Source organism: Neodiprion virginianus, chromosome 2 (genome assembly GCF_021901495.1).
Source record: "Neodiprion virginianus isolate iyNeoVirg1 chromosome 2, iyNeoVirg1.1, whole genome shotgun sequence".
NCBI classification, from domain to species: domain Eukaryota; kingdom Metazoa; phylum Arthropoda; class Insecta; order Hymenoptera; family Diprionidae; genus Neodiprion; species Neodiprion virginianus.
The window spans coordinates 37,178,862-37,199,548 of record NC_060878.1 but is presented as its reverse complement, the minus strand read 5'-3'; the positions used below and the strand labels follow the sequence as shown (position 1 = coordinate 37,199,548).

The following is a 20,687-nucleotide window of genomic DNA, read 5'->3' as shown; positions in this document are numbered from 1 at the left end:
AAACTGCGAAGAATTGGTAACGTTCGAACTTTTGATCATTCCGAATTTTGACCGCTTGATCATTCGTCGTCGTAAGAAGAAAAAAAAAAAAAAATGAATAAACGATTTGAAAAAGGCACCTTTTGCGCGATGCGAAGCTGAACAACTCGGGCCTCCTCATCCCTGGCAGGTCTGTGCTCGTGAATGCCGTTCCTGCGTTGCTGATTTTCCTGAATTTGTTCCCCTCGGTTGTGCCTCTGCCTCGGCAAGCTGGAGGCAGGTTCGGCGTCGTTGGGGGGTGTCGGGCTTGGTTCGGACTCCGCTGGGGTGTCGGGCGTCGGCGGGGGAGTCTCCGGGGTAGCCGGGGGAGCCGCTGCCCGATAAACGGACATGCTCGGGTGTTCTATCAGCAGATCCTCGAGCGGCGACGTCTCCACGTGGATGGGGCCCGCCCTCGTGAAACACGCGGGCGGCGTCACGTACCATGACTCCTCAAGCGGCGTTGTGGCCTCAACTGTGTTAAAATGTCATTTCTCGCGTTAGAGATTTACCTTATTTTTCTACTATTTTATCTTAAATAATCCCAACAATTTCCAATCGCCGCCGATCGACGCGGTGCTTGTAAACAATTCGGTTAGCCTCGTACATCGATAAAATTTTCCAATTGCGTAGTTACTTAACAGTACTTAACTACTGTCTTCGTCTCTCACCGTGACTAAATACGATTTTCACAATTCAACCCGAAAAATCTGTAGTATGATGTTACCACCCTTATTCGATACGTAATATCACGTTCTTGCGTACATGAAGTGATGTTCGAAGTCTTGTTTATATATTGAAAAACATGTAGTAATAACCGAAGGGACGTATTAATATGAAATAAAATTTCCTCACAGAACACAATGACCAAGTGCCACATTTCGCAAAGTAAAAAGAAAGAGACACCGGGTCGTAAAAAGAAAACACAAAAACACCGCTAACACCGATTCGAACGATGACGCAAGACGATGGACAGCTTTTTTCTGTTTTTTTTTTTTTCTTCTTGTTTCACATCTAGCCGCCGTTTATGGTTGTGTATATCAATGAGATAAAACCCGGCGTGCTGCAATATAAATAATGTGCAGAGACGGAGGTTGGGATGACGATAGACTTGAATTAACGCGATAATTAGATGTAGACTAGATAGGATAGCTGACGCTATTTCATCTTGAAATATTGTATCAAACTCTTCGCATCGGTTAATCAGCTAGAAGCTGTCTATCTTCAACGAATCTAGTCTCGTGTTCGTTTGCAAGCAAGTATATGGTGTAGGTATATAATAGAGTAAATTGGCACTGGGGTGTGTCGTCACGACATGTATATGTATATTTACCTAATTGCAAGTAACGAGTGGACGATATCGAAAGCTTTGCTTACCAGCACGGTCAATGAGGATCCAGTCATCGCCCTCGACCTCAACCTCTTTAAGCCTAGTCTCAACGGAGAGCGATACCCCGTTTGGATCATCCTCGTGAACGTCATGAGCGCTAAGACTACCCCCCAGCAGGTAGTTCGCCAAGCTGCTCAGCATTCTGACCTCCTTCCTAGATTACTCGCTGTAAAAATATAAAGAGAAGAAATTGTTGAAACGAATCGGCATCGTCAAACTATCAGCGTCGAATGAGACGATATGCTTTTAAAAAAACCTCAGTCACGTATAAGTGAGCACATTTTTTCATCGCTATACACCCGATATAGCACATCATTACACAATTCTCGTATTCGGTATAATGCTGCATTTAGTTGACATGATTTTGGTAACTCTGACATCATTTTGATGTAACAAGCAGTCGGTTAACCAAATTAGATTCGTTGCTGTAACCTATTTAGTACCGAGCACGGCACAAGGCACCACGAAAACTGTAGGGAAACATTTCGAACGACGTGTATTATACACTACCTACTTATATTGGATATTTATGTGTATGGAGGGGACAAAAAAAAAATACGATCATTTTTTAACACGGTTCGGTTACACGTACATAACAAATACGCAAACTAAGCTGTCGCTCTTCGGACGAACAAAAAACCTTATACAAACGCCTCGTTTGGCTGGTAGAAAAAACCAACCAGAATGGGAGGGGGGGGGGGAAAAAACACGTTTGAACCTGCACGGTTCACTTCAATTGCCCGAACAACCTTTGATATGATGTCATCATACTCGCGCTAGCCTGAATGAAATAAAAAACGAAAAAACCGACAAGCAGCGGTTCTCATTCCTGTCTTTCCCATATATTTGTAAGATTTGTTGATATTCTTTTTTCGTGGATACTTTACACCGTCTCTGAAGCGTGTAAACCAGGCCGGTTGCGATTTAATATAAAATTAAAATGGCCTTGCAACGGTCCGAAATTGCGCTTATTTCCCTGCGAGGGAGACGTGAAAGTCAACCTTTCCGCGATACGATTACACGCGTACGCGTATACGTTTACAAGTATGTACCGACAGAAAAGTATTAGGAACGAAACGAAGGAGAGATAAATTTCTGTAAAATATATAGAGATTGGAACATCGGTGCTACAAGGTCGCATCCGGTTTTCAGCAGCGGCGCGGGTCGAATCCTCGCGATTAGAATTCAACGTATCACGATGATGTAGACGAGGTGTCAAGGCCTGACGCAGAACAACTACTGCGGCTACAATATTTCGTCGCATCGCTGATATGCGTTATACATGTATTATATCATACGCGTACAGGCACGACGTGTTACGCTACGCATACGTATGCATACGTAAATCGTGTCGTGCGTGTGTGTGTGTGTGTGTGTATATATATATATTTATAGTAACGAATTGACCAATCGAGTATAAAGAAGAGGAGCCGCAGACACGGCAAAGCTGTGTTCGTTCGGTTTAATCGGTGATTAGCTTTCATTATTAGCTCGGTTTTACAGCCGGGGCGCTTGCGCGCAGCAATCAAGAAACGCCCGATCCTCCGTCGCGAATCGTTTTGACCTCGTTGCCGGCCGACTTGACGCTGCAACAGCAGCTCGCCTAATTATAGTATACTACGACACTACTTACAATTCGCCTCTCAATCGATTCTTTATGATACAATTATAATCTGCACATGTCATATTGTTCGAATAAAGCTTCGTTGCAGGTTTATAGGTAAATGGAATAATACACGTGCATCAATTGTTCTGTAACATAAATCGACGTTCGCAACGCAAACGAGTTTACCGAAAATTCAAAGCCATTACACCGTCGATCGACGCGATAAGAAACCTCCTGTGCACCATGTTACAGTAGGCTTGAATTGTAGAGAGGGAACTGTCAGCGACGCTGCAAGCTGTAAGTTCTATGGTCGTGTTACGCAGAGCGCTTCAAGTGGCGCGATTCCGTCCGATTGTTATTGTTGCATTGGCCCGGTTTCGCTGACAGATTTGTTTTTTAATATTGTTATTTTTTCTGTGCAAAGGTTGGGGGGGGGGGGGGGGGGGGGCTGAATACAAAAAAAAAAAAAAATACTATTTTATGGCCATACAAGCTGGCTGATGTGAAATTATGTACACCTCAGCGATAATACAAGTGCGTAATATTATTATAATTGAGGTATGAAGAGAGAGAGAGAGAGAGAGAGAGAGAAAGAGAGAAACGGACAAAATCCTTGAAATTACGTTCAATGTGGTTGACATTGATATAAAAGTGATTTTAGTATTTCGTGGCGTTTACAATACGTGCTTTTCCGGCCTGTCAGAGGAGGCATCTTTTTTTTACTTCACAATTATTAACCACTTTTTATTATCCTACATATCAACCGTTACGCTCTAGTTGCATCTTGCGCAATGTAATTCACGATGTGTCTGTGTGTGTGCGTGTGTAGGTCAGCTGCGTAGGTATACCTTGTACACCTGTATAACTGACTCGATGAAAACAAGGAGAAAATATACCCTGCCATGGATGATGAATTACAGTAACCGACCGTCGGCTGCACCGGTCCACAGAGACTGGCTGTTTACTCATTAAACTTGAGAATTATTCAGCCTCATCAATCCTGCTCCAGCTACGCCCGAAATTTTGCCAATAATACGTACTCGAAATTAGCTCCGCGTCATCGCAACATATAATCATGCACGTATAAACGATGTATACGTATTGTCGGCAGACACTCGCGTAAATTAATTGTTATACAGTTATGCAGAAAACGAAACTGTCGCAATTACAATGCGCGAATGAAACCTGTAATGAGACAAACTTGTTTCTTTTTTTTTTCTTTGTCTATATCATATCACTTTACACGCGGTGCATTTTCCCCGCAACGTTTCGCTAGGCAGGCTATAGCCTGTAAATATTACAGTGGGTATAACTTTCGTTTGATAATCGAAACTCGCGAAAACCGACCGCACAAGCGACTCGAATGTTCAGGTAGTGTATCTAACGAGTATCGAAGTGCAGGTTGTCCATATAAATCGTGCGTCGCGTCTCACTGCTGCAGATTTCCCCGCGTTCAAACTAAACGGGCTTTTACACGCATCGCTCGTGTACAGCTGACTCACATCACCTTTCCACCTCGACCGACTGGGCTTCGCCTCGAGTTTTCGCCTCGTCATGCACATTGATTTTAACATTATAAACTCAAGCACCTTCAAGAGCTTGTCGATATCAGCAAAACCACCCGGCGTTTCTGCCGTTTCGTGATGAACCGTTTCCTTGTCAATTAACTCGTTAAAACTGTCGGATCGAATGGCGGTCGTAAACTTATGGCGACGTCGATTCAACCGACAGTCGTTTCAAGATAAATTGGTCAGCGAATTTTTTCAATCAACGTTGCACACCCTCTAAATACGAATCGTTGCGGTTATACTACTGGAAAAAATCAGTGAAATGTCATTGAAAAGTTACACCGAATCCGCGATTCATATGCACTGGCTTTTTTTAACTCTCGATTGCAGTCTCAACGCAGGAACACAGTTTCGCAAATGTTTTAGCGCGTTGTTGTGCACGGATTCCAAAGCGAACTTGCCGTTGGATGTAAATCCGAACGAAGCGACAGCCAGGTTTTATTCTCGAAGCAAAACACTGTGTTCCTGCTTCCCACGCCTTGCCATTACGGAAGTGATGAGTTTGTCTGTAGGGTGGGATCGATTTCGCTAGAAGCGGTGAATGCGTGAAATAGGTACGACAGCTCAATAGAGCACACGGTGTATATGCAAAACGTGCAACGAAAGCTACCAAGAAGGTCACGCGACGCGTTAAAAAATGCACTGGGTGCAGTATAACAGATTATAGCGGTAAACGTATGCCGAGATATACATCGAGGACAACGATGTGGCGTCGTGAAATTCACGAGTTTGTAGAACGATCTCCAGCCGTTTGCAGAAATGATGTATCTGCAGGTTATCGCACGATGGGCGTGTATGTGTGGCGATTGAAAATAATTTCCGGTGTTCTCGTTCATTTTTATGTATGTTTGTCTTCTTTTTTTCTCCTGTAATTTCGCGTTACGTTTATATTATCGCCGGTGAAGATTTAGCGTTATTCGATAACTGTACGCGAGTTGTATACATCGACACAATTTGCAGCGACTCGATTTTATGTGGCTTAAGAGCCTGGCAAAGTAAATTCAGTTTGCCCGCCGTGTATTTCGCCATAGTTAGAAACGGTGTGATATGGAAAAAATTAGGTGACGTCGAAGGACAGGAATCGGTTTCACCTTAGCGGGTTTTCAATTTTCTGGTTTACTCCGAGCGCCAAGCTTTTCACACCGACTGCGCAATGGCTCAACTTTGAAGCTTGCGTAAGTCTATTTATAGATAAATCAAGATGCGGTACAAAGCATACCTGCCTGATATATTATAAACCCCATGTATAACTACACGAAGATATTACAGGACGATAGTAACTACGTCGTAAGATAAATTTCACAACTATCTTTTATCATATCCAAAACACGTCGTTAAATCAAATCCACTCGCAGATACAAGACATGAGTTGCACCTTGCGAATTTGTCTTAAATATATTTCTCCCCCTTTTCTCTCTCTTCTTCGCGTATAAATTTATCGTTCAAGAACCGATAAATCTCCAATTCGCCGATCACCTGATCGAAATCGACAAACGCGCTCTGCGAGGCAGAGAAGGATGGTAAAACGGAAGCCGAATTCTACCGGGTTGATGCGCGAGCCCAAAGACAAGGTCGGGATTCCTGTCAAGGCGATCGTGCAGAACTCGCATGGAATTACGTATATACGTATAATAGATACCGTTGAAACTGTGCCACTCGGCCGACCAACGACGCACAAGTAACAAAGCATAATAGCTGGTGTTCGTTAAATCGCTCGACGAGTTGCGAGCTGCGGTCGGCATATTTTCTACCATTGCGGATAGTGATTAGTTGGAAGGGCACTGTGAGGGAGTAGCGAATATCGCGTGCGCTTCAACGTATATCGCACGCATCGGAAAATTGCGTATTAACTTTCGCCCGCTTGCGTGTCTCGTTGGCGGTTCTAAAGTATCGCGAGGCTTCGACGATTTGAAAATGCGGAAGAGCTAATTTTTTAAAGAAAAATTTTCTCCGCAAATAATCTTTACGGTATGGCGTATTATTTTTGTTTGCATACGTCACACGTTCGCAAATTACGTGTAGTTTATTTATCGTAAAGCGGTAAAATATTTGTAAAGCGGTAGGAGAATAAACGATTCGTTAGACCGCCGCTTTGAGCTTGCCTACTAACATCTATTCAGGCAACAATCACGAGGAATGAACGTGCGCTAATAATAAAATCCAGACACGCTTCGTTCGGACGATTTTAACGGTAGCCGTAACCGCGGAAGCGTAGAACCTGCACCATGAGGCATTTAACCACAAAGATGGTGTGTGCAGCGTGCCGTTTCAACGCCCGTCACACAATCGCTTGTCCGCGTCATTAATAGACCCGGTTGAGTTTTCGGTTTATGATAAATTTTAGTACCATACTTTGCCCGCGAAAGCAAAAATTTTGAATAAATTGTTTCGACGACACGCGCTGTGTATAAACGTGTCATTACGGAAGTAGCAAAATTTTCCCATACATACGGTAGAAGGAAAAGTTGAAAAAGAAATTAAATAAAATAATAAAATAACCAAAGAAAAGCCATTAAAATGCAATCGTCTTATACAGCATTATTTGCGAGACTTCGGTCAGCTTTTTCTTCCTCCATTGACTCACCAGGTGTAAAAATTGCGACATATCGCTGCGTTGTAAAGCGAGACGTCTGCCGAACATGTTGATAAACGGTTTTCGTTAGTCTTTAAAAATTTACTCTCCGTAAGAAGATAGAAATTATCTGAAAGAACGGAGTGACGGTGTGGTTGGATTTGACGTAATTAATCATGTCTTTGCGGATGCATAAACGGGTTGTATAATAGAAAAGTGTCGATAGCTTTAGGCGAGCTTGAACTTGAATTTCTGTGTATTAGGTTCGCGTCGAAGCATCGCGGGTATTTAAAACAGGAATAAGTTTAACGCCCGATTACTTCCACTCGGAGGGAAACCCACGAACGACCCGCCGACCCGGCCGAGGGTCCTGCTTATGAATATTCCCGAAACTCTCGATCTCCATTCGTTCGTTATGCATGAGTTTGTTTACTCACGCGTAAGATTTTCGCAGACTTTGCATTACGCCGAGTCACTTTTCAGGTGTAGTAAATACATCCATGCGACGCAACGACGAATGTGCAACACGTCTCGATACACAACTCGACGTGTGACACTCGACGTTGTTTAAATCGATGCATTTTTAAGCATCGAAACAAGGGTTGAAAGTTTTACAGATGCGTAAAGAACTGGCAGTTTTGATATATATGAATTTTAAAACGTTACGATTTCTTGTCGATGTCTGGACCTATAAATTCCGAGACTGAGGCTCCCGAACTTGCGCTAAAAATTGACGAGTCCGCGTAGCCTGCACGGTTTATAAGTATTAAATTGCTTCTGAACCGCGGATCATCTGTTCAAACACACTTGGACCGAGAAACCCTGAGACGCAAAGTGTTGCAAAAGTCATCGATTTGCGGGAGAAATAAACAATTAACATAAATCGCGAAGCGTACGTTTTCTTCCAGATTTCTTCGTACCGGGTGTTTCTTTATTCCCTATTCCGGTATACACGATCGGTATTATTACCTCGCCTAGCCGCCATCCCCCGACACAATAACCCATAGCAGGCGTAATAAAATTGATGGATTTCCCGATGTTAACCTCGGCAAAGTGCCAGCCGTTTCCGAAGGTTACACACACGAACACGCGCGGTTGCACTAGACAGGAATTCGCGCCCCCGTCAAAGAAAATTGTTGCTTCAAGTGAATTACCGCGAGTTCCGGGGTAGAAAAAACAAAACATTAATCCAACTACCACGCCTTATATATACTTATAACGCTGCTGCACTAATTATACAAAAAGAAAGCGATGGGATTAATTTCATGATATTTGTATGCTGTATATATTTTTTAACCAAGATCAAAATGTCGCGATGTTGCCAAATAAAAAAAAAAGAAAATTAATAAAATAAAATAAACAACAACATTGTCAAATACAGCTTATAGTGTAGAATGTATAAACAATTACGATCATTATTATTTTTTATGCATATCAAGTTGAGGAATATATTACAGCTACGATCGATTTGCAATTTGGAATGTATCGGAAAGCTTTATGCATACGAATGCATCATAGAGAGAGCTGCAGATGCATGGGCGTAGCATTGCTAGTACAAGAATTATTGTAATACATCTGTATTTTGCAGGTTCGCTGAAAGCTTAAACTTATATGTATACATATATACTGTGTGTGTGTGTGTGTGTGTGTGTGTGTGTGTGTGTGTGTGTGTGTGTATATATATATACATATATATTTATTGCCGAAGAAACGCGTAATCACCGCGTGATCTGCGATACCGATCCTCCGTTAACACGTGACGAGCTCGTGCTTCTCTCGTGTCACCGAAAATCCACCAAAGAACGTCACGCGACTCTCGAACGTTTCTCGGATCGCTTTTCAATCTATACAGAATCACGTTCCCCGATAGAAATTTACAAGTAATCGTAAGCAGTCTCGAATCGACAACGAATTCCTCGCGATTCGATTGCGGTGATAAAGGAGGGCGAACGATCGCATCGAGTTGCAAATAATAGAAAATATTAATAAAAAAAAAAAAAAAAAAAAAAGAAGAAATTTTTGGATAAAATGCGGCAACTTGTATCTTGCACAGGTATACATATACATACCATGTTTATACGGTGTATGTACAGTAGATGCGAAAAGAACAAGACAATTTCGCAGTGCCAAAATCTTGGTTGTTACCAGAGGCGTGCGGAGTATATTACGATAGTCGGGTAGGTTATAACTTGATAGATCGTAAGAGGGAATAAAGTAGGCGTCGAATCAAGGCGAACGGTGCAAAGTCAGGCGGCAATGGCAGCGCCGCGCATCGAGTCCATTCTCGAGGACGTAGAGTCGAAGCGTTGTTGGCCGGATTGTACAGCCTGAACATACCTTATACCTGTACATCGGGTATGCTTAACGAGAGTTTGCCAAACGCTCTATGCCGGGTTTATATTTAAAAGTTGTGTAATTGCTTCCTGGACGCGACGCCGCCGTCACAGAAACAGAAAGACGCAGAGCTACACACGAGCTTGCCTTGCGTTACACAAAACACGGCTTTCTGCGTACTTGTTGTACCTGTATATGCGTGTATGCTAAATTATTCACCGACATCAACGAGCGCTCGACGAGTCTGTGTCGTCGTATACGCGTATTACATTAACTATATCGGCGTAGCCACGGTAGTCGGAATGATAAAATCTCTCGGTGGAAAGAAAAAATTCCACAAAGTTAGTTATTGAAAATATTGGTTGTTATATAACGCAACGCATACCTTGCGTTGTGTAATAATATCGGGGATATAAATGCGTTTCAAGCTTCACGGTCGTTCGGTCGCATCTTTCTTTTTTCCACTCTTCTTTCAAAATCGCCGTGCGAGTTATACTCTGCAATAATTGCGTGCCAGACGCATCTCTGACGTTGGTTATGATACTACTACGAATAGGAACCCTGCCATGCCCGTTGAGTATATTTTTTTATACGCATGTGTTACACGTACGCATTATCTTTGAGCGAACGTATTCATTCATTAATTAACCTTATAAATCAAGAGATAAGGTGCGTGTATGCTCTCGCGAGATGCGCGATAACCGGTTACGGAAATAACCGTTGCATAATTTATAGTAGCCGACAAGTGCACATTTGGCCAAATGCATAACGATAAACGTTGTACGAGGAATTTATTACAGAGCGTAAAATTGCATCGGCGTATCGAAACTGACGTACAGAGATATTTTCCGTTGAGGAAAAGTAAGAAAATGGAGAATCTAGAAAAAAAAAAGAAAATTAATAAAAATAAATCGTCGCTAACGATGAGACAAAATCGCAGCAGATCCAAAAATTATAGTCTCTATATTATATTTCAACCGAAAAACAAAATTTCCTTGCCGATCGCAACTGTTCGCATGAACAATAATAAAAATAAATAAATAAACTAAAAATAAATGAGATCCTTTCACGGTGAAGAATAATAACAAAAATTCTTCTCATTTCAAAGTAATTACAAACATATAATGTATACTATGCTCGGTCTGCAGCGACTTGTACAGGATATAACATAACGATCATCGGGCGTAGAGTAATAATTTTCACTCGTCTCGCAACCTAACGCAATCTCAGTTTCGAACATACTTACCTATAATGTAAAACGAACTCACTGCAGGCGTAACAATTAAGTTTTTGTAATAGCGGACCAAGGGGCAAGGTAAAGAAAACTGGCCCAGCAGCCAAGCAGCCGTTCCCAATTTGTTTCAAATTGAAGCCGACACGTGTCCCTTATACATGCGTACACATATACCTACGTGCCGTATAATAAAGGCGCCATCGCATCAATGCCGCGGGCCTAATATTGTAACATCACACGTACGCACGTGTATGTATATATTACAAGTTTATCGCAACTTGTATAACAAACAGGCCCTTCGTCCATGGTTACAACAGATCCACGTCGCGAGAGGATGACTGAATACGAGTTTGCAGGGCGTCTCGTCTCGTCTTTCTAAGCAGGCAATTAATAATTCCACTGCCGACCTTTATTGCGGTCAGATTTCCCAAGTCCGTCTCTTTGAGACGGCGCCAAACTCGACGGCAGAAGAATGCTTCAAAGATTTAAAACTCATATTCGGATACGTCCGAATACACGTATATTTACGATTTATTTTTCTTCTTTTATTTCTCGCCCCCTACCCCTGCAAGTTTCTCCCACATAAGCGACGCGTAAGCGAATCCGAATTACGTATCAGCATTTTTCACATTTTCGTCCGCAAGGAAGATAAAATTGTCCTTCTGTTTTCTATACACTATTCGGTTTCTTTCAAATCTCTAATATATAGTGGCGGTGCAGGGGGTAGAGGGGGTAGATTAGCTAAGCAACGTTGTCATTACGCGAGGGAGTGCTTATCGCGCGTTGCGCCTATAATATAAGGTCGATGGAGAACAAACACGGTAATTCTTATCAGTTATCTCGGCTGCGAGAAGAACGAGAGAAAAAAAAAATAACAACACACGAGTAAAGCTATGAAAAAAAAATAAATAAAAAAATCAAATAAATAATCAAAGCGGAAATAAAAACGCGCCCGTCAGCCCGTCGCTGTCTGGACATCGCGCATCGCAATTTTATCGCTGCGGCGCGGCTGCCGATGAGATTCGATATCAAGTTAAAACTCCGGGTCAAAGATTCGCGTCGTATAATATATTATTCTTATTATATACTATGTCGATGTTGTATCGTCGATGAACGCGTTGCAAAGAGAAACGGCAAATTTTTAAATACCTGTAATATTCTGTAGCTAATATCGCAGGTGTGTGTAAGACGGTCAGGGTGTTGCAAATCGCTTATACGTAATAATGGTAGTAATCATAATAACAACGATTTGCTTGGACGCGGGACTTTCATTTTCCTTCAAGTATATCTGGGCACACCTTTGACTATCCGGCGCAAAAGTTGTGGTACGTTATTATTTGACAGCTTACGAATAAAATAATAAAAAATAAATGTTAACAAATGACTAAATTTTTCACAGCATATTTACTATTTTCAATCGAGTAAAATTGTTACAAGTATTACAGAATTCGAACCAGTGAATACAAGTTTTTGTAAAATAAAACAGTTTTATTTATATAATAAATCTATGTAACAATCGTAACGAACCGTACTGTTATAATTCTAAATCGCCCCTCTTTCTGAACAATTAATCGATCCGCTGACCGTGATCCTTGTAATATACACGTACACGATAACCTCGCCTCTGCGATCAATGTCACGCATTTAAGTGGACATTAAACATATGCAATGTGGCTATGCAAATTGTACACTCAATAAAGAAACATAATATATTAATTAATCGGTTAATGCGTGTTTCACCGATTTTAGATGGCACGATCGATGCATGATAGTAACGAGGTAATATCCGTGCAAATTTTATTTTACACCCCTCCCTTCGTTCTCAATTCGCTCTTTTCAACTTTGTTTACCGCGCATTTCTTACACGCACGACGATACGAAAGCTCGAACAAAGAGAATTTTGTTAGGTAAAACTTCGTTTCTCTCCACTGATGAAACAACGCGACGATGTCGGTTATAATCGCTAAAAACTTGAATAACATATTCACACAAGGGTTGAACAATTACATTCATATTATAATAAATTTACAACATTGTTCCCGTATAATTGTTCGTCAATCCGCGTATCCCTTCCTTTCCGCGGGATATCGAAAATCCCTCCGCAGGACACGAGAGAAACCGGGATGAACGACGCAGGCGCGACGAGCTCTCGCATCCCCGCCAGGCCGGGAGAAAACGGGAAGTAATATCGCCCCGACCCAGGAAGCAAGTCTTCGACCCGCCCCTTCCAGCCCCTCCTTGGCATTCAGCCTGCGGTCAAGGCCGTCCGTGAAACGGGGAACAAAAAAAGATTTGAAAAAAACAAACAAAAAAGAAAAAAAAAAAACCAAGGACGCGAAACCACTTCGGGTTCGCAATTTCGTTCGGAGTTTCTCTTATGAATTGGATCGTTGCTATATCGCTGTTCGGGGGCTAATCTACGGGAAAAAGGGGGGAGGAAGACGTGGTGACGAAGGAATAAAACGGAGAAAGGTATAAATAAAATGTCTCGAGACGTGTGTAACAAAAAGTTTGCCGTCGGTCGAGTAAATCGACGAATAGTTTTCGACGGACAATTTGACTCTCGAAACGATTAATTTGTTTATTATTTGTACTGAAAATTGAGTATGCGCAAACTTGTCAAGTATACTCGTTACGAAAAACAATAATTCTTTTACCGGAATGGTAACGAATTGTTGTTATTATTATTTGTTATTTTTACGACGCAACAAGCTTAATCTCTTTTTAACAACTATGCCCTTGTCTCCGTTGCATTTTAGACCGTGGTCGAAGGTATTCAAGCTACATGAAAGCCAAGAGGATTGTTGGCAAGAGCTGGTATCCCAGTTTACGTCAATCGCAGCGCGAATAATTTTCGGATACGGTTGCGTTTGCGTAATTTGTAAAAACATCTGATTATTACAAAATAATTTCGAGCAATTACACGTATCTGTGTATATTCGTAAGCCGTTATACAGCGTCTCGATATATTTATACGCAGTAGAGTAAATGAACGAACCGAGAGACGCACGAATGCACGAATAAAATCGTCCATACATTAATTGATGATATAATCTGATATGTAAAACGTATGCATGGTACCCACTGAGAGCGGACAAACGGATGTGAGGTGGCTGGTTTGTAATTACGACGGAAAAATGGGATACATGAAAGAAGAAGGGAAAAAAAAAAGAAAGAAAGAAATAAAACGTAGACAAATAATAATTACGGAAACTAGGACTCTTTTTTTTACAGGAAGTCGTACAACAGTGACGTTATGGACACTGTATGGTTGAAACGGGACAAGCGCATGGTTCCAGGAAAGTGTTAAGCCTATTTACACCCTCGCCGAGAGTATCTGGCGCGGAACTCTTTCGAATAGATTACGTAGAATAATGGTGAGATGGATAGAGAGCTAAAGAGAGAGAGAGAGAGAGAGAGAGAGAGAGAGAGAGAGAAAGCCAAGGGATAAAAAACGGGGCTGAGAGGGAAAAAAAGAGAAAAGAAAAAACACTAGACAAAAGAAAACGATTATCTCAATTCGCCGCGTCTAATTCACCATTTCAAACGGCTGCTTTGTAGACGGAAATTCGCGTTTTCATCACTGTCCAACTTACAACGTTCACGGCTGCCGCACATATGCTGTTTTACACCGTCTATAGGATGTTCAGAAAAACACGAAGCGTTTACGGGAAGTTGTCGGAAACAATTTGTAATTGTCATCTCCAACGATTGCAGCGTAGCTCGAGTGATTCTGTACACAAAATTATTTCCACTTTATTTCAGGCCCCTCGGTATATCGGTTAATTTCCACTGTTTTCACAGACTGAACATTGAAATAATATCACGGTAACAACAATCCAGAGTTAAATATATATATATTTATAAATCGGTCAATCACCATGACATCGACATAATGCATATAATCGTATAAATGTGGCAGGTCGAGTACAAGAAAAGTCGCATCGTCACCTTGTCGCTAATGATTTACCTCCCCGCCTCTCTCTCTCTCTCTCTCTCTCTCTCTCTCTCTCACATAGCGATCAAGAGGATACAAGGGCGAGAAAATCGATCCGTAATTTGTCGTGAAAATCCGCTGACGTAATCGTCAAGCGGCGAAGAATTAACCGTGGATCAAACGAGAGAATGACGTTGCCAAGCGAAGGGATAAAAACCCGATTATATGTACATATCAGACGCGAGAAATTTCAATATCTCGATACTCTGTCGTATATTCATCGTTCTGCGCTCCCTTTAAAACTCGCAGCGCCGCATAAATTTAGCGAGAACAAATGGCGTAAAAATTTTCAAACCTCACAAATATATTTCTACGATTGAAAGAAACAAACACAGAGTAACTGAAACGAAACCCGAATGCCCGTAAAAATCGTACAAGAAATACCAACTTTTCTACTAAAGTGAACGGGAAATCGGATCGGATTAAATCTTCGTCGTTAGTCATGATAAGTAATTGTGGTTAACAGAAGTGGAAAATAAATAAATAAATAAATAAATAAAATCACTCGCCTGAACGTGTGTTGCGTTTGAGGAGCCGCGGCAGCAACTACCCGCAATGACAGCCGTCAGCTGACACTGGCTGACAGTACTCGGAGTGGGAGTAAAGACGGCAAGGTAGGAGAAGCATCAATTACTAGTGGTGGGGATAGAACTCAGCTGGGCGAACAGCTGCTGTCATAGGCGCCGAAGCGCGGGGATCGCAGATTTCGCACTTCCGATTTTCGTTCCGACGGAAATTCTCAATTTCTGTTTGCATAACAATTTTATTTTCGGCCATATTTCGGTTTAGTTCATTGCGTCAACAGCGTGGGTAATAACTGGCAAAAGTAGGCAAATTTTCTCGTTTCGTTGTAATGTTTACTTCTTCTTTTTTTTTTTTCTGTCATCATTATTTCTGTGCGCCAAGTTTCTGACCAAGCGTCGAATGTAATCTTCCCGTAACGAACCGTGAATAAAAGCGATGATTTCAGCTTCTTTTCTTTAAACCAGAATTTAAATATTGACAATCTGAATCACCAAGGAAACGATCAATGTAGATACTTTTGGAATCGTTGACGAAGTTGCGGTATAAAAATATCCATCTTCACTCGACATTTGTACAATACGAACGAACCTCGAAATCAATCGAGTCACTCGTATTTACACGAAATAATTCGATTTAAAAAAAAACCCGTCTTTCCGTACTTGACTCGACTGCGTCGTTTCCTTCTACCACCTTAAAATTCCATTTCGACTCAACGATCGATTTGAAAACGAAATGTTACATTACTAAGACGCCCAGAGTAATTGAGATGGACTCGAGAATCCGGAAGAGCGCACAACTGCATCCTGGAAAGTTTTCGCGCGTCGCAGCGTCGGCGGTCGAACAAGCGAGTCGGCCTGCACGGTTCGCTACGAAATGCCCCCTAGCAACAAGAAGAGCTTGTGGGCAAGCTCTTTGTGTCGGGCGTCGAAAAGGGTGAGGCGACGCCCCTGAGACTCGGCAGCCAGCGGGACGCCTGCGCGTCGAGTTTGTGTCGATACTGGCCTCGACGTCCGACGATTCTCCGGACGGGATCCCCACCCCCCTCGCAAATGGGGACGCCCGACGTCGTTCCTACTTTTGAAGGAACGCAGCCCCCTCGACGACGTTCTCTTCCTTCCGAAAAATTTCAGGGAGGGTAAAGATAGATAGGTAGATAGATAAATAGATAGTTAGATAGAGGGAGCGGGATTGCCAAACTTCTGTAACACTTTTTCCTTCTTGGAAGCGTACAACAACCCGGGATCCAAACAGGACGAGGCGACGTTTCGGAGGAAGGATAATAAACTGATCGGTTTACTCGATCGAGATGAGTGTGTAAACAGCACTCGCTCACGGCTCGAGACTCTCTGCTTTCGGATCCCTGCGTCTGGCTGCATTTATATATATATACCTGTGTTTACGTATACACGTGACGTAAATCATCGGTGTCCAGAGCACTCGTGAGTTACCGATTTTTTTTTAACCACCATCTTTCATTTTTTTTTTTTCTTGTGTTTCCAATAAATAACGTACGTAGAGATATCGTCAAGACTGGAAACGATTACGCGAATTCGTAACTAGATCAATTTTCTGTTCTTATTCAGTTTTTTTTTCACGTATGTAGGTATTTTTCAATTGATTTACAGATGTCGAATCTCGATGTAACAAAGAATGTATCTGACGAGAGAGCATCTGCCCTTTTTGGGGGAGGGATTGGTGGTGGTGGTTAAATCGAGCTTACTGCAGCCTCCAAAATAACGGGGTGTTTTGGCGGTTTTCAACAGACGGTAAATCGGGAATTCTATATGTTACACGGAGTTCAAGGAAAGCTTGGAATTCTGGGGGAAGGTTTAGTCGAAGCTACGTGCGGTAATGTTCGTCAATAGGTTCTCCACTGGATCGCTGTTGTTTGGAATCAAAAAAATGGAACGAGCTTCCTTTTGGATCAAATTTTATGTGCCAATGACTAGCGACGCTAACGGGCAGACCCCTTAATGAATATTACTCATCACCGTACCTGCGCCTTTCTTACCGTACGAAAAATTCTATTACATAAAGAAAGAGAGAAAAATATTTGAATATTCGTTAAATTATAGCGTCTCTTTGATCTTGCAACTTTACAACTTTGCATAACAGAGTTATGTAAGAATTCTGCAATTTCTAGTTTAGCACAATAAACTTGTAACATTATGATCGGCATTGTTTTCACAATTATATTTATAAGTGGAGTTTAGGAGACGGGTGTGATAAATTTAGAAATTACGCCCGTAAATGTCAGGTTCTATAATCTAGAGCAACGAGACGGGGAGCGGGAGTAAAAATTGTCGAAGGTGACCTTTGCCTTGAATTGCACAGCACGCGAAGTTCAAAATCTGTATGTATATACAATATATACATACAGTAAAGCTATTCTAAGATTCTGGCACTGAGAACTTTGACTGGGACTTTGCCGGCGAGGTGATCGAATAAATCCTATTTTAAAAAATAATCTTCCGAGAATCAGGCAGGCACGAACGTACTTCTGTTCTGTCGTCTCTTCCCTTCTCTTACCTTCGCTCCTCGACTCCTCCCGCTGTCGCTCATTGATCAACGTCCGCGTTAGAATCGACGATAGTTAATTACCTGTCCGTCGTATAAAGACGACGACGTCTCGTTTCTCATTGCTCATATTATCCGCGAAGAAGCGAGAACAACATGGGTATAATGCAAAACATGCAATTAGTACGTCAGGCGCAGGAGAAGGTTGCAGGAGAAGAAAAATCACGTTAAATTAATCAATTAGCAACAATTCTGTACTCGGATCAATGCGCAAACGAGCAATAGCTTCTTTTTTTTTCAATTACAGCTAATACCCGCCGTTCGATTGTATACTCGATTTTTCATTTAATTAGAAAAAAGAAAAGAGATTAAAAAAAAACACAGTGGACACTGAGCTGAGTTACAGACGTGTTATAATTGTTGGCTAGAAAAACTGGTCGCTCAGAAAATAATTGGGTACTTATATAGCAGCAGAAGGTACGGTCAAAAAGGGATTTCCACGTTGATGCGTGTTACGTGCGCATGGCTATCTATACGTATAACATAAAGTATCGAGATATCGGTGTTGACAAAGCGATAACAGTCCAATTTCCGTTTTCTTCTTCGTCGAAAAGCGTATTTTACAATACCGTTTTAACATATATCTATCGTACATATTTAACGACTATTTTCCAAACGGTTTACACATCGTAATTCCGTGCAAAAGTATGAAAAACCGCATCGCCGCGCTCGCTCGCGTGTAAAATTTTTATTGACTTATTAATATAACTTGCAAATTGGCGATCATGCGACCGTCGCGTCGCCATTTCGCGCCATATTGCAAAGTCCCAGCGTAGGTTAACAATAATAGACGCACGGCATGATGCAACGTATAACGTATATAAAGTGTTAACATTCATTAGCGTCCGGCGAAACAAACGAGGGATAAAACGAGAGATAAATTATAACAAGGTTATAATAAGCCGGGAATCGGTGATACGAGTTGTTTTTTTTTCCCCTCTGTCAAAGGATAAGGAGAATTAGAAAGGACTGCAAATGCAATTTCGACAAACGGAAAAACGAAATATTATTTAAAAAGTATGTGTGTGCCATGAAAAATGTTGCGTAAAAAATATTTTTAATATCTTTCAACGGTAATTGGAGCCTTTTTTAATTCTCCTGTTCGAATAACCTCGTATGTGAAAGTAGTATCACTTTATTCTTCGCGTACGCGAAATAATTTCTCTCCTCGCGTCGGGCATCGCGCCAAGTGGTGCAGCAAGGCTGTTTACGTGTATTTAGAAGTATTTAGGCGTCGGTACGCACGAGTGAAGACCGATGATTGTTATTCGACGGTGGCTGTGCAGGCGGTTTGGTTCACGATCATCCGAGAGCGCCGCCGCTCTCCGTTACTTGCGGAGAAAATTACAATACTATAGGTACGATCTCGGCGTGCTGAGTGCAGTTAAATTTACCTACGAAAATTCCGGACGATCAACGCGTATCTCACATCTGAACAAATTTATAAACGACAAATTACACACTTTACTCAACTGCATAAATTCCCGATAATAATAATCGTGCGAAAATATCACAAAGTTGGTTATAACTTGTAACAACACCGGTGCGATACACGGTTATCGCTTATTTTGAACTGTTGTTGTTGTTGTTGTTGCTGTTGTGAGTGTACGAAATTTTTCGACATCTTATCGTGGATCAGTGGATAATTTTTTTCATTGCAAGTCGAATACCAAAAAATAATTATTACTCCGTCGGATATTTTCTTCCACCATAATCAACGATGTAGAAATATATCAACCAGGTTAGAGTGAAACAAAGAAGTTTGTTAATGGTTAGTGACAATCTGCAGAAATGCGTAAACACGACTGTAATATTAACCGATCACCGTCTTAAATTGCTCCTTTTTTTCTTTCCTTATTCTAAATGTCATATAATTTTCAATCCGGAATTCGGAGATTTCGTTCACACTAGACGAAAGAAAAATAGTGTAATTCTTTTTATCGCTATATATAGATGCTCAGCAGATCAAGTATATAAGGTATATAAATATAATACCCCTGTGTTGTAGTCACGAGTGCAATGACCATGTATAATATAAATATTACAGATAAGAAGGTACGAGAATGACGATGAGCATCATTATCATTATCGTCAGCTTTATACAAATTCTTTCAGAGTCGTCGATTATCGAAATTAACTTCGTGCTTCTTGGATTTTTCTTTTTTTTTCGTCAAAGTAATTGCGTAATGGAAAACATGCATCCGTATATATTTGTATATACCTAATATGCATATATCATATGCGTCGGGTAAAAATAGTAGTAGGAAAAAGTCGAAGGAACGAAGTAAACACAGTCCGCGGCAATGCGAATGAACTGACAATCAATACCGGGCGACCCGAGCCCGTTCCGTTCCGTTTCGTTCCGTTTCGTTCCGTTCCCTCCTCGTCCCGCAAAATCCCCGCCGTAATGGGAGCAGCTCCGCGTTTTCCGTATCCCCGTGAAACTTCCCACCGCCGACGACTACAACGGTTATCGACCCCCGCAGAGCCGGAGGACTGGATAACGTCAACGGTTCCTGGACTGCAGCCCGTGCGTTTGACTGCCGAGTTTTCTCTTCGTACACATTACGTATAAGTTACGTGAACGAAAACAGTCCGCCTTGTTATTTGGCAAGCAAAGCTGCGCGTTGCACGCCGCAGACTGCACGGCAAAATGATGCACGAGAGTAAAGATTTCAATTCCGTTTATGCGGAGGGCAGGCAGCCCTCGAGTCGACGTCTCGGTTTCCGGTCCGCGGTTCTTTGTTCGGGGAGTATTAAAAGCTGCCCTGCAAACAAGTGTGGGTACCACGTTTCGTAGGGTCGATAATACTTAAGACTCGACTTTTATTTGCCGGCTGGTCCCGGGAGTTCCAGGATTCCCTTA

The 20,687-nt window shown here is 41.8% G+C and overlaps 2 protein-coding genes across 4 annotated transcripts in view; one reads left to right on the top strand and one right to left on the bottom strand.

The window, feature by feature from the left end:
• The window catches only part of LOC124297373 (uncharacterized aarF domain-containing protein kinase 5), a 67,067-nt gene that overhangs the window by 7,147 nt on the left and 39,233 nt on the right, over nucleotides 1-20,687 (top strand). The gene's annotated exons all lie outside the window — the stretch shown is intronic.
• LOC124297384 (tumor protein p53-inducible nuclear protein 2) overlaps nucleotides 1-20,687 on the bottom strand; it is a 61,976-nt gene that overhangs the window by 6,018 nt on the left and 35,271 nt on the right. For all 3 annotated transcript variants that reach the window (XM_046748357.1, XM_046748358.1, XM_046748356.1), the window contains exons 2-3: nucleotides 1,396-1,574; nucleotides 120-493 (exon numbers count right to left, since the gene is read on the bottom strand). In XM_046748357.1, the coding sequence (XP_046604313.1) occupies nucleotides 120-493; nucleotides 1,396-1,549 (528 nt within the window). In that variant the 5' untranslated portion in view covers nucleotides 1,550-1,574. The remainder of the gene's footprint in view (nucleotides 1-119; nucleotides 494-1,395; nucleotides 1,575-20,687) is intronic.